The sequence below is a fragment of the Lynx canadensis genome, chromosome B2, assembly GCF_007474595.2.
Source record: "Lynx canadensis isolate LIC74 chromosome B2, mLynCan4.pri.v2, whole genome shotgun sequence".
Taxonomy (NCBI): domain Eukaryota; kingdom Metazoa; phylum Chordata; class Mammalia; order Carnivora; family Felidae; genus Lynx; species Lynx canadensis.
Genome location: NC_044307.1, coordinates 13,216,611 through 13,229,309, shown reverse-complemented (window position 1 = coordinate 13,229,309; position 12,699 = coordinate 13,216,611). Strand labels below are relative to the sequence as shown.

General features: G+C 44.5%; 1 protein-coding gene across 1 annotated transcript in view; it reads right to left on the bottom strand.

Annotated features, from left to right (window-relative positions):
• The window catches only part of DTNBP1 (dystrobrevin binding protein 1), a 132,202-nt gene extending 120,281 nt beyond the window's left edge, over nt 1-11,921 (bottom strand). Inside the window, exons 1-3 of the mRNA XM_030314810.2 lie at nt 11,779-11,921; nt 1,721-1,774; nt 180-230 (exon numbers count right to left, since the gene is read on the bottom strand). Of these exons, the coding sequence (XP_030170670.1) occupies nt 180-230; nt 1,721-1,774; nt 11,779-11,834 (161 nt within the window). The 5' untranslated portion in view covers nt 11,835-11,921. The remainder of the gene's footprint in view (nt 1-179; nt 231-1,720; nt 1,775-11,778) is intronic.
• Nucleotides 11,922-12,699: the final 778 nt, after the last annotated feature.

The following is a 12,699-nucleotide window of genomic DNA, read 5'->3' as shown; positions in this document are numbered from 1 at the left end:
GGCCTTTGCACTAATCAATGAAAAGTAAAAACCCTTCAGGGAAATGAACAAGTAAGTAATTTCTAATCACTATGTTTGGGTAAGATTTAGTTGTTTTACATTTTCTATTTATAAAACTATAAAATATTTTTAGGCAACAGTCAGAAGCATAATCTTGTTATTTAAATGAAAACACTTACCTGCTAAGTAATTCTAGTCCAGCAGAGTACTTTGGCAAATATGGAACAGTCCTGCCAAAAAAAAACCCCACTTATTTATTAGAATTCTTTCTGATTTAGGCCGACTAAAAATAAAAACAAAAACAAAAACCTATATGAGAATTTTGACATTATAATTATGATGTGAAATGTTTTTAAATTACTAATGACAGTTTACCTAAACTTTTAGAGAAATGTACTGTTTTATTTCACAATTAAAATACTGTAGGGGCACCTGGGTGGCTCAGTCTGTTGAGCATCTGACTTCAGCTCAGGTCACGATCTCAGGGTTCGTGAGTTTGAGCCCCACATCAGGCTCCCTGCTGACAGCAGAGGCTGCTTCAGATCCTCTGTCCCCCTCTCTCTCTGCCCCTCCCCCACTCATGCTCACGCTCTCTCTCAAAAACAAACATTTAGGAAAAAAATAAAACAAAATAATATAAATAAAATAAAACAAAATGCAATAAAATGCAATGCAATGCAATAAAATAAAATAAAATACTGTAATGTACTGTCATCCATCACTTTGCCCTACAGATCCTTCTTAGCACATAATACAATGAACACTTTTTTTTTTTTTTTCCAACGTTTATTTATTTTTGGGACAGAGAGAGACAGAGCATGAACGGGGGAGGGGCAGAGAGAGAGGGAGGCACAGAATCGGAAACAGGCTCCAGGCTCTGAGCCATCAGCCCAGACCCTGACGCGGGGCTCGAACTCACGGACCGCGAGATCGTGACCTGGCTGAAGTCGGACGCTTAACCGACTGCGCCACCCAGGCGCCCCTACAATGAACACTTTAATAAAATGCTACATGATAAAAATTTTGTTTTTTAAAAGCTCATAATCTCGGGGCACCTGGGTGGCTCTGCCAGTTAAGTGTCCGACTTTGGCTCAGGTCACGATCTCCCAGTTCACAGGTTCAAGCCCCACGTAGGGCTCTGTGCTGACAGCTCAGGGCCTGGAGCCTGCTTCAGATTCTGGGTCTCCCTCTCTCTCTGCCCCTCCCCTGCCCACACTCTGTCTCTCAAAAATGAATAAGTATTAAAAAACAATTTAAAAAAATAAAAAGCTCATAATCACTAGGTTGAAAGTGAAATTTGGTCATGCTTCACTTATTTAAAAAAAATGAAAAAGTTGCACAACACTGGTTTTCATACATGTCAAGTCACACAGCTAACGAGGCTCCCTTGCCAAGTATGGTTTCATTATTAATCTGCTTCTCGATAACGCAGGACTTTTACTTTGTGTTCAATATACAGAAATGATTAATTGTGATCAAACAATAAAATAACCACTGGTTGTCCTAGAATAATACAACTACATCTCACCACTTCCTCAACCATTTTACAATTTTATCAGAAAACTTTCCAGTGTTAACAAAATTATAAATAATCAGATTGCAGTCAAATGTGCTCAACAAATGCAAAATTCATTAAAGTAACAATACTATTACAACTAGAGCCCCAACGTCGTCGTATGAAATTTACATCACAGGAAATTAAATCTTAGCACAGGCTTACCTTGGTTTGCTTTTTACTTTAGCTTCTCTTGACTTGTCACTTAAAGTCTTCAGCCTATAATTCAACAAGTAGAAAATATCACATCTTTACAGGTTAAGAGATTTCTTTTCAACCATAAATTTCACAGTTGTTATAATTTGAGGTCAGATAAGCTAATAATTTCTTGACAAGAATTAAGCACCTCTACAGACAAGTACTTGAGTGTTTACTGTAAGACACCCAAAACAGAGTATCCATAGCAAGCACCTTTATATTTGTTCTTGCCCCAGTCCCTTTTTTAGAAACAATCCCGAAGTGTGATCAGACTAGAGAAATGTCACTTAGCTGGCATCATTAGAAAAAGCAGCAGTTCACACAGGTGAATTTGGTAGGTAACAAAGATTATCAAAGCAGCACGTTTTATTAAGTAGATACTATAACCGGGCACTCAAAGCTCTTTAAGTACCGACATTTTGTGAAATTTTACACATTGATAAAAAGCTTCCTAAAGTATATTACAAACCTTTCTCATGAAAGAGGACTCGATACACTCTATTTAACATGTTCTGCTAACTCCAGGTCATTTTTATGAATACGATCGATTACGTTTTGTGGCGAAACAGCCATCTCCTCAGACGTTTCCGAGCGAGGAATAGCTCTTCGCTTGCCAACGTGAGACCAATCTACGGGGATCTGAGTTTGTTTGGGATCCTGTGTCTGTTTTTTCTAAATTTAAGCGCTCTATCTCCAACACTGGTCATTTGGTTATCTGTGGTAACTTCCTGCTTCTGCTGGCTACTTAACTATTGCAGCCTCCTCCCTCCCTATCCGCTTTTTTACTTTTTAAAAAAATTTACTTACTTATATTGGGGGGGGGGAGGGGCAGAGAGAGAGAATCCCAAGCAGGCTCTGTGCTGTCAGCATGGAGCCCAACGCAAGGCTGGAACTCACGAACCTGTGAGATCATGATACCAAGATCATGCTGATATCAAGACGCTTAAGTGACTGAGCCACTCAGGCTCCCCACTATTTGTTTTAAATTACCGGGCTAGAAAACAGATAATGGGCCAGAAAATGCACAGAATAAATAGGTTCGCCTCTCTACATAATACGCAGACTTTGTACAATTTATTTTTGCCTCACTGGCCCGCTTTCACCTTCTTTTGGCTGTCGGCTCTGTACTATACAATAGAGGTTGCCAAAAAGGGACTACTAAATCATGAGCGACTCTCATATAAAATGCGATATTGCTGTAAATGTTCTTCTTAATGTGCATACTTCAACAAATACTCATTTCTAAATAGAGTGTGAAACACAGACCACAGTACCACCACTAGCCCCTAAAAAGTCTTTGGTAAAACTAGAAATAAGTGCGCCTTCCTCTACGGACTTTACTGCTCTCAGCCAGAAACTGCCCTAACGTACAAGCTGGCTCTCACGAATGCCCCAACCCTGTGTAGTTCACCACCACACGTCCGAGTCCTGACACAGGACTAGAGCTTTGTCAATAATGCCCAGCTAAGTACCAGAAAGGCCTTTATTTTTTTTAAACAAACTGGAATGCCAATTTCATACAAGAAATGTTTACATTACTCTGTTGTTTCTCAAAAAGTAAGATAATGAGGAGATGAACTTTCCACATTGTTAAAGAGACTCTGCAATCTCTTTAACTGAAAACTCATTTGTATATATCTCCCCAGATGAGTCTAGGGAGCTGTATGTAAAAAGTCTAAACTGTCCTACAGAAATAATATAAATTTCCAAGCTTACTTTGGCAACTGGTAAATCTGGTTTAGACTAAGATTAAGCAACACCTAGGGAAAGCTTTTCTGACAGTTACGCTCTATCCTCTCCACTCCAAAATTTGAGAAAGGCACTTAGCTGTACATCCCAGGTAGAATTATACTAGGATGGTGATACACAGCAGGACATTATGCTCACAAGGATTCTGGTATTATTTTTGGGGATTCAGGACAATTGCATACAGTTAGGTGGACAAGGATATTGCAAGGGAACCGTTAAGATCCTTTTTGGACCACTCTTATTATATGGTCCAGCAAATGTGGAGGTTGATATTTCAAAATATTTATTTTTTTTAATTTTTTAATGTTTATTTACTTGTGAGAGACAGACCATGAGCGGGGGGAGGTACAGAGAGAGGGAGACACAGAATCCAAAGCAGGCTCCAGGCCCTGAGCTGTCAGCACAGAGCCCAACACAGGTTCAAACCCACGAGCTGTAAGATCATGACCTGAGCTGAAGTGGGACGCTTAACCGACTGAGCCACCCAGGCACGCCTCAAATATTTGTTTCTGATATAAACTTATACTTTCTCAATTATATCAAATTTGGGGTGCTCCTCCGCACACCCCCAAAAAAACAAAAACAAAAAATTAGTTTAGAATAAGAGAGAAAGAATGAATGTTACAGGCAGCTGAAAACAAAATCGCTGGGTCAGTAAGGGCTTCTCCGTGTGGCTCCTTAACAAGCATCTGCTTTAAAATTGGACCTTAACCAAACGTAATGTGTGGAACTTATTTGATCTGGAGTTGAACAAATCAACTATAAAAAGACATTTCTAAGAACCAGGAAATTTGATTATGGACTGGATAATTGATAATATCAAAGAATCAGTGTTAATTCAGTTAAGTATGACGTTGGCACTGAATGCATGTAATGTCTGTATTTTTTTAATTTAATGTTTATTTATTTTTTAAGAGAGAGAAAGAGCATGAGCGTGGGAGGGGCAGAATCTAAAGGGGGAGAGGGAGACACAGAATCCAAAGCAGGACTCAGGCTCTAAGCTGTCAGTACAGAGCCCAATGCAGGGCTCGAAATCACTTACCACGAGATCATGACCTGAGCCGAAGTCAGACACCCAACAGACTGAGTCACCCAGGCACCCCTGTACTTTTTTTTAGAGATGCAAACTGATGTAGGAGAGATGTAGCAGACAAATCTAAGATTTATTTTATAACTGTGGGAGAGGCAAAGCAAATGTGGCAATAGTTGACAACTGTTGAATCTGAATAATGGATTTATGGGGTTCACTGTGTTATTCCAGTTTTTTATGTCTGAAATTTTATAAAAACATTTTTGTAATAAACAGTCTTTTAGATACTCTTTTCTCATCATGCTGTCTCCACATAAATCATGTGTGCCAAAATTCAGAACAGAAACTGATGGAGAAAACAAAGTAGCTCTAAGGAGATGAAAACAGTGAAGAAAGTTGAGGAGAGGAACACATAAAGGGTTACAATGACTCTTATTCTTACTTTAAGTTGAGAAAAAATAAGGTCAGGTGAGTTTGTGTGTGTATATGTATACATATGTGTGTGTGTGTTTGTGTATAGATATATATAGATATAAATATATCTATATATATCTATACACATATGTTTAAGGTCAGGTATATTTAACAAGTGACAAAAAAAGCAAAACATTCCTTTCTGAAATACATCCTCAAAGCCCAGAATTCAACTAAAGGTAGCTTACTGTTTTTATTGTGCAATGATTCTCCTTAAAGCTTCCCACGGTGATTCTGTGCTGGGAACAACCCACTAATAAAAGCTATTTAATGTCCCACAAAGTTATGACACACTAAGAAGGAAATACTGAGCCAGGTGTAATACCCTGGTTTCCTCATATATAAAACGGTAGTATTATATTGACCACAATAATTTGCCACAGGAATTAAATAAAATTCCAAATACGACTTTGGCAGCATTCTGTAAACAGGGCTAACTCAAATGAAAAGTATAATAAAAATGATCTCCACCAACAAAGGTAAGAAACTAAGTACGTTATTGGGTCAAGGTGAAATAAAGTAGAGATTCCTATAAAAGGCTTCCCCACCATTCCCAATCTTCTTCCTAATCCCACACAATCCCCAGTTAGACATTAGTGCTGCTATGTGACTATTATCAATTTAGACCTGACAGTTGTCTTCCTACCAAAAGCAACTAATTATACACACTTCTGAGTTCAAAGCACCAAACCTCAAATTTACCCTAACACTTTGTTAATTTATTTATTTATTTTATTTATTTTCTTTTTAACGTTTATTTATTATTGAGACAGAGAGAGACAGAGCATGAATGGGGGAGGGTCAGAGAGAGAGGGAGACACAGAATCTGAAACAGGCTCCAGGCTCTGAGCTGTCAGCACAGAGCCCGACGCGGGGCTAGAACTCACGGACCGCGAGATCGTGACCTGAGCCGAAGTCGGCCGCTTAACCGACTGAGCCACCCAGGGACCCCTGTTAATTTATTTTTAGATTGTTCTAAAGACTTCACTTGATTTGCGACCAGCACGCTTATTTTTTTTAAGTTTGGCAGAAAAATATTAAAAATGGGGGCCTCTTATTAAGAAATGGAGGTGATTAGCAAAACGGCCCCCAAGACAGGTTTAAAAAGGAGATAAACAGAGTGATATAGGGAGCACTACGATGAAGGATGAGCAGAAAATGTGCTTTCTCCAGCTAACTCAGCCTCCCGGGGTGACCTTAACGGCATTCCATTTATTTGCACTTCAATTTCCTACTTGGCTCACCTCATCAGCTGTCGTGATTGTTGTAAAACACCACAAAAACATATTAATGAGCACATTTTTATCATTAAGGTACAATTCCTTTAACGTTCATGTCTCCATCATTCTGACTTTAAATTCTGCTTGCAAATCCAAATCCAGTCTATTCTATTTTCCCGTTAACGTTTATCATACTTTTTTCTCTCGAAAGGAAGGAAGGAAGGAAGGAAGGAAGGAAGAAAAAACAAGATCACGGAAACACAGCATGGATCACACTTAAAAGTACACGTGACCCCTAAGCTCTCAAGCCTGAGAGAGTCACACAAAAGCTGCACAAACCCAGGAAAGGGAGAGGGATTTAGACTATCTCTTCCCTAATTAACCCCAAATCCACCGTGTCAGTTCCGACCTGCCTCCTCAGGGTTTCTTAAACTTCCAATTGCTTCTTGGATGCCAGGCCGCACCTTACCTCTCAACAAATTCACAACAAATTCATGGTCAACTGCTTCTCTCTCAGAACTATTCTAAAATCCTTTTTGTTTGTAAATGACATCATTCACCTAAGACCCTTCAAAGCTACCACCCTCCATATTCCTCCACCCTTTTCACTTCCTCTATGTCCCAGTTTACCCGTCCACCCGAGGCCTGTCACGGGGTCTGTCACATCCACCCGGGGCCTGTCACGTCCATTGGGGCCTGTCACATCCACTGGGGCCTGTCACATCCACCCGGGGCCTGTCACATCCCCTTGCTTGTTAAATTCCTACCAGCATGGACTTATCATCTCTCCCCCGGCCCACGGCTACAGCCTCCCAAGTAATCTCCCCGCTCCACATCTCCAGCCCCTCCCATCGCACCCAAATTTCTTCCAGAAATATGGGCAGACTCCTACTACCTCCTCCCAAAAACCTTCAAATGGCTCGGTCGGTGTAAAAAATATGCGAGGGCCACCCTGCACAACGTAGCAACCGACTCATCCCCGAGCCCCTTCGCCTGCTTTACTGTTCAAGACCTCTTAGGACCTTCTAAGTATTCTGCCTCCCGTTAGAGGCAGAATAGAATGAGCCCAGGGACGTTATTTGCTGCCTGCCATGTTCTGTTGCTACCTCCCTGGCTTCCAGAATGGCGCCGGTCACAGAGTTAAGTGCTCAGTGCGGATTTGATAAATGAGTGAATTGAGCAGAGCACTTGAAGAGCCTCGGTTAGTCACTAACCTTCCCTCCCAGCTTCCTCTCCCACAACTGCTTCCGTCTTGGAAATGCCCTCACCGTAAGCCAGTACAATCCTTCCTCATTCTTCAAGGCCCAGTCGAGGAGCCACTTTCTCTTTGAAGCCTTCTGTAAATGCATCTGAATTAATGACTCTTTTCCTCTGGGCTCACGCATGTATCACTTGTATCTTTTTCTTTTCTTTTTTTTTTTAAGATTTTATTTTTAAGTGAGCTCTACACCCAATGCGGGACTCGAAGCTGCAACCCCGAGATCGAGTGCTGCACCCTCCACCGCCAGCCAGGCGCCCCAGATGTGCATCTTTAACGCTCCGTTCCTTCTTTTTTTTTTTAATTTTTTTTTTCAACGTTTATTTATTTTTGGGACAGAGAGAGACAGAGCATGAACGGGGGAGGGGCAGAGAGAGAGGGAGACACAGAATCGGAAACAGGCTCCAGGCTCCGAGCCATCAGCCCAGAGCCCGACGCGGGGCTCGAACTCACGGACCGCGAGATCGTGACCTGGCTGAAGTCGGACGCTTAACCGACTGCGCCACCCAGGCGCCCCCCCGTTCCTTCTGCTCCCACAACACCGCCCCAGTCTACAGCAAGCAGAGCGCAGAGACTGTTTCAGTCGCTTTTGTGGCCCCAGGATCTAGCCCGATACAGACACTAATTAGTAAAGAAAGTTGAGCGTGTAGCCTCTTAAATCTTTTTTTTTTTTAATGAAATGAAAAAAGCTGCCATGACAAAAGGACACTTTCTGAGCGCATCACCTACTGTCCGACACTTAGTAGGAACTCACCAGTTATTAAATCAGGTTGAATATTGAGATTTTTTTTATCCTGCTTATTTAAAAGGTGAGTAGTCCTGGAAGAGTCAAAATTTTAGGCAAAATCTCACCATTTTACGACACTGAGTTAGATTATTAGATCCTCTCCTTTGAGCAGGTTTTGATACCACAGGAGGGAAGCAGAGAAATAAGGCTGCGGGGCAGTGGGGGCCTCTGAGGGGGGAAACAGTACAAGGTTTCTATCCCTACTCACAAGAACCCAGAGCATCACAAACCGGAAACGCCAGGCGGTGACGGGTGGCTGTAAACCATCAGTATATCTGATCTTCAGTACCTGGAGGGTTCTGTGCACCCGATTACTTCAGTCCTGAGGCTTCTAGTCCTAACAGCTCAAAAGGTAAAACTCAAAGACCAGAGTGGATCTGAAGTGTGTGCTTCCATGTATCATCCGAAAGTTTCCCTCAGAGCTCAAGCCAATCCTTAAAAAGTGGATGTTCTATGTGAACTCTCCAAAAGGCTCTAAGAGCTCTAAGTGAAATCAAATTAAGACTCACTTAGGTGAGGGGAAGAGGGTGAGGCCCAGAACCAATTCCCTCACTCCCGAGGCCCTTGGGGTCAGCCGGCCATCTGCTTAAGTCAGAATGAACATGATATAATTTCCGAGTTTATCTCAATTTTGATATAACTGTAACTTACAAAAATTTATAAAAAAAGACCCCAAGTCCACAGACAACCCAGTGGCCCCCAGCAGGCCATCAGCATCTCTGGCCCCTATGCCTTCATTAGAAAAAGTTGCATTTTTCTAAGTGTGGATGGCAGGTAGAAATTCACTGTGTTCCTCAGGTGTGCTTTATCACTAATGGGACATTCCCTGGTGAGACTGATAAAGATAATCCTATTTCACTTAAAAAAAAAAAGTTAATTTGCCTACATTTAAGGTCTAGTTTCATGAATTCTCACAAGGTGAAAATGAACAGAAAAGCCCTGAGAGGGTACCACTCTGGGTGACCGTAAGGAGCAACACTGGAAACACTGAAGGAACTAGAAACAGACCGGCCTTCCTTCTGATTCCCTCGGGCAACTCAACACGGGAAATTTCCAATCATTTTAGAAGCCAGCTGCTTTGGTTTCTACAGGCATTAACGCCAAGTGTTCTAAAGGTGTGCCGGGCACAATTTGATCTTTTGGGGGAGGTGACGGCCATGTCCCTTTCACCTCTGGATCCCTCAGTGCCTTCGTGCAATAGACACGTGGGCTGTGTTTAATTTCATCTTTCCTCGTCAAGGTAAAATATTCAATGACGTTAAACAGGCTGATCTCAAGCTGAATATAGAAGAGTTTACTAAGTTGAATTAAGAGGAGTCTTTCTTGGCAAGGGTCGCATAGGAAATTTGTGAACCTGACAAAAATGAACATCAGAGTTCCGAGCTGACAGTCAGCTGGAAAACAGACATCACCTGGAGAGGAGTTATTTCCCTGCCACGTGGCAGGCTGAATGGCACACACTGATCGTCTAGAGGTTTGTCAGCTGAGAGGAACCTGCACAGAAGTCGTTGACCAGGTGCCTAAATGGAATGAAAGCTCTCTCAGGGTGTCTAAATCCCAAAGTGGCCCCAGCCTATGACGTTGTCAAGTAGTAAAGTCAGTTTCCAAGGGGTTCTAACCAGATCCCCCCAACCCTCTTCCTAACCTAAACTCTAAACTCAGGTTATCCAGATCTCCCAGGACGGTTTGGATCCAGAGTCCAGATTTCTAGGTTTAACCTCTTTAAAAAAAAATTTTTTTAACATTTAATTATTTGGGGGGGGGGGGGCAGGAGTGGGCCAGAAAGAAGACAGAGGATCCGAAGCAGGCTCTGCGAAGTGAGCACAGAGCCTGATGCAGGGCTCGAAACCTCAAACCTTGAGATCGTGACCTGAGCCGAGGTCAAAAGTCCGACGCTTAACCGACTCAGCCACCCAGGTGCCCCTATAAGTTTAACCTTCTTAAGCAACGGTCATGAGTATGAATGGGTTCTGAGGCATCCGTACAACCTAGACAGTTACGGTAACTGTCAGAAGACGGACGGTTATGTCATCAAAGAATGTGGAAGTAATGATAACAGGGGCATACCAGATGGGTTTATCTATGACCATTCTCATGCTACAGGCAGACTATTCCAGTATCCTACCGAAATTCTTCAATAATTTACACTCAGAAATTACTTTTTCAATTTAAATGAGAAAAAAAAATTGCAAGCATGCAAATACACCATAAACGAATGACTCCCATAGCATCTATGATATTCTTAAGAACTCCAAACCATAACTATCAAAAATGATTTACCTGTGGTCAGTGCTCAAGTATATACCAGTCTGTTACTACTCAGCACCCAAAAGGCAAACAATGCAAACATTTTTGTCCCATTAGATAAAATCTTAGCCAGCATCTTGCTCATTGGAAACTTAAAACCAGATGACTGAGATGTCCTCATTCAGAAAATTCTCCAAAGGATCTGTAAGCTAAAGGTAACAGATTCTTTATAAAAGTAACGCCTTTCCTAAAGAAAAAATCAAAATGAATTAGGCCCTAACTAGTAACCACAAATGCCATAGGGCTTACTGTCCCACAGGCCGCGTTTTACACGTTAATTCATTAATCTGCCCAACCCTGTAACTACCATCTTTATCGACACTGTACAGTTGTGGAAACCGAGGCATGACAACTCACAACTCAAGGAACTTGCAAAAATACAGTGGCTTAGTGGGAGAGAGGAGATCCCTACCAGTCTGGCGCTAGAGTCTACGCCTGTGGTTCCGGGACTTCACTGCACATTGCAATCACCCGGAGGATCTTTAAAACCCCATCTCCTGCCTGATTAAACCGGTATGGGAGGCAACCTGGGATCAAGATTGCTAAAGGTTCCCAGGTGAGTCTAAGCAAAGTTTGGGAACCGCTTGGTCTGCGCTTTTAACCACTAGCTGTATTAACAGTGTCGCTGTAGTGCTGCTGCTTCTCTTGCCCAAGAGTTTCTTCACCAAGGCGCCGAACTCGGGGCAAAAGCAGCGAGAGAAAACAAAAGGAAAAGAGGCGGCAGGCGAGGCCTGGGGGGATACGCGAGCGGGCCGCTCGAGAAAGCAGAGACTGGGAGTCCGCGACCTTCGCCCTGAGAAGGGGGCGGAGGGCCCAGCTCCCCGCGCGGCCGCAGGAGCCCGAGGCCCGAGCGGGCAGGTGCGTCGCAGGCTCCGGAGACCAAGGGGACGCGGGCCCGGTCCCACGGGCGGCGGAAGCGGGGGGCGCGCCGCCCGCCACGTGACTCCCCTCCCGCGGCCGCCCAAACGCCGGGACGGGGCCCGGCCGTCCTCGGCGCGCTCCGCGGAGCCGGCTTGCTGGAACCTAAGTTACTTAGCGCCGCCGGACCGACGCCGGAAAGTTCGTGACTCTGCTCGGCGGGGCGGGGACGGGAAGTGCGGGATGGGAACCGAGCACACTGGGTGCGCGGAGAGGAAGGAGGCGGCGTCCGGGGCCCCGGCCCGGCCCCCGGCTCCTTTTCGTCTCCCGCCGTATACCCACCCGGAGGTGAAATCCTGCTGCACGCTCAGCAGCCGCTCGCGCAGTGTCTCCAGCATCGCCGCCGCCGTGTCTCCCTCCCTCAGGCTTCAGGCCGCCGCCTCTGCTGCCACCCAGGGTCCGCTCGGCCGTCCCCACACCTGTCACCCGCGCGCCCCGCACACTCGCGCCCGGCCCCGCCCCCGACTCGGTCGGCGCCCGGCGCCGCAGCCCCTTCCGCGTTCCCGCCCCCCTGTCGCGCGCTCCCGCCCTGCCTCCGCCGCGCCCAGGCCCGCGCAGCCGCAGTGGGCCGCGCCGGCCTCGGGCGGCGGAAAGGGGGCGGGCCTTCCCTCGCAGCTGAGCAAAAATGTCTTTTTGCAGCCCGAGCCGGGCCCTCTCGTTTTTCTCTAAAACACAAGTGGCATCGTGAAAGAATGTTTTCAGTTGAGGGCATCTTTGAGAGCAGCGTTGGTTTTTACGACTTGGAAGAGAATTGGATACATTTCTTGCACAGAGTGCACATCCCTGAAGCAAACCTTCACCGCCTGGGTCCGGGAACTGACCCCAGGGACTTTGCCCTTGGATGAGAGAATTAACCATTCTAAGCCTTGGTTTCTTCATTCATAAAATGGGAAGGATAATCAACTGTTTCCACATCACCACGTTTCCACTTCAACCTCCATGAGGCTTTTGTGCCCTTCACACCAAAGGAGGTCGCCTTTGTCAGGTCACTGGTGAGCTCCATGTTGTCAATGCCATTTATCACGAATCTGCCCTGATTTTTTTTCTCGACCTTTCAGTGACCCTCAAAGCAATACCTTATACCATTTTTAAGACACATTCTTCTCTTGCCTTCAGGGACATCATACTTCTATTCTCCCTTCCTGTCCAGTCTTATTTCAACAGTTGCTCCCAAGTCTCCATCACCAGCCTCCTGCTCTTCTC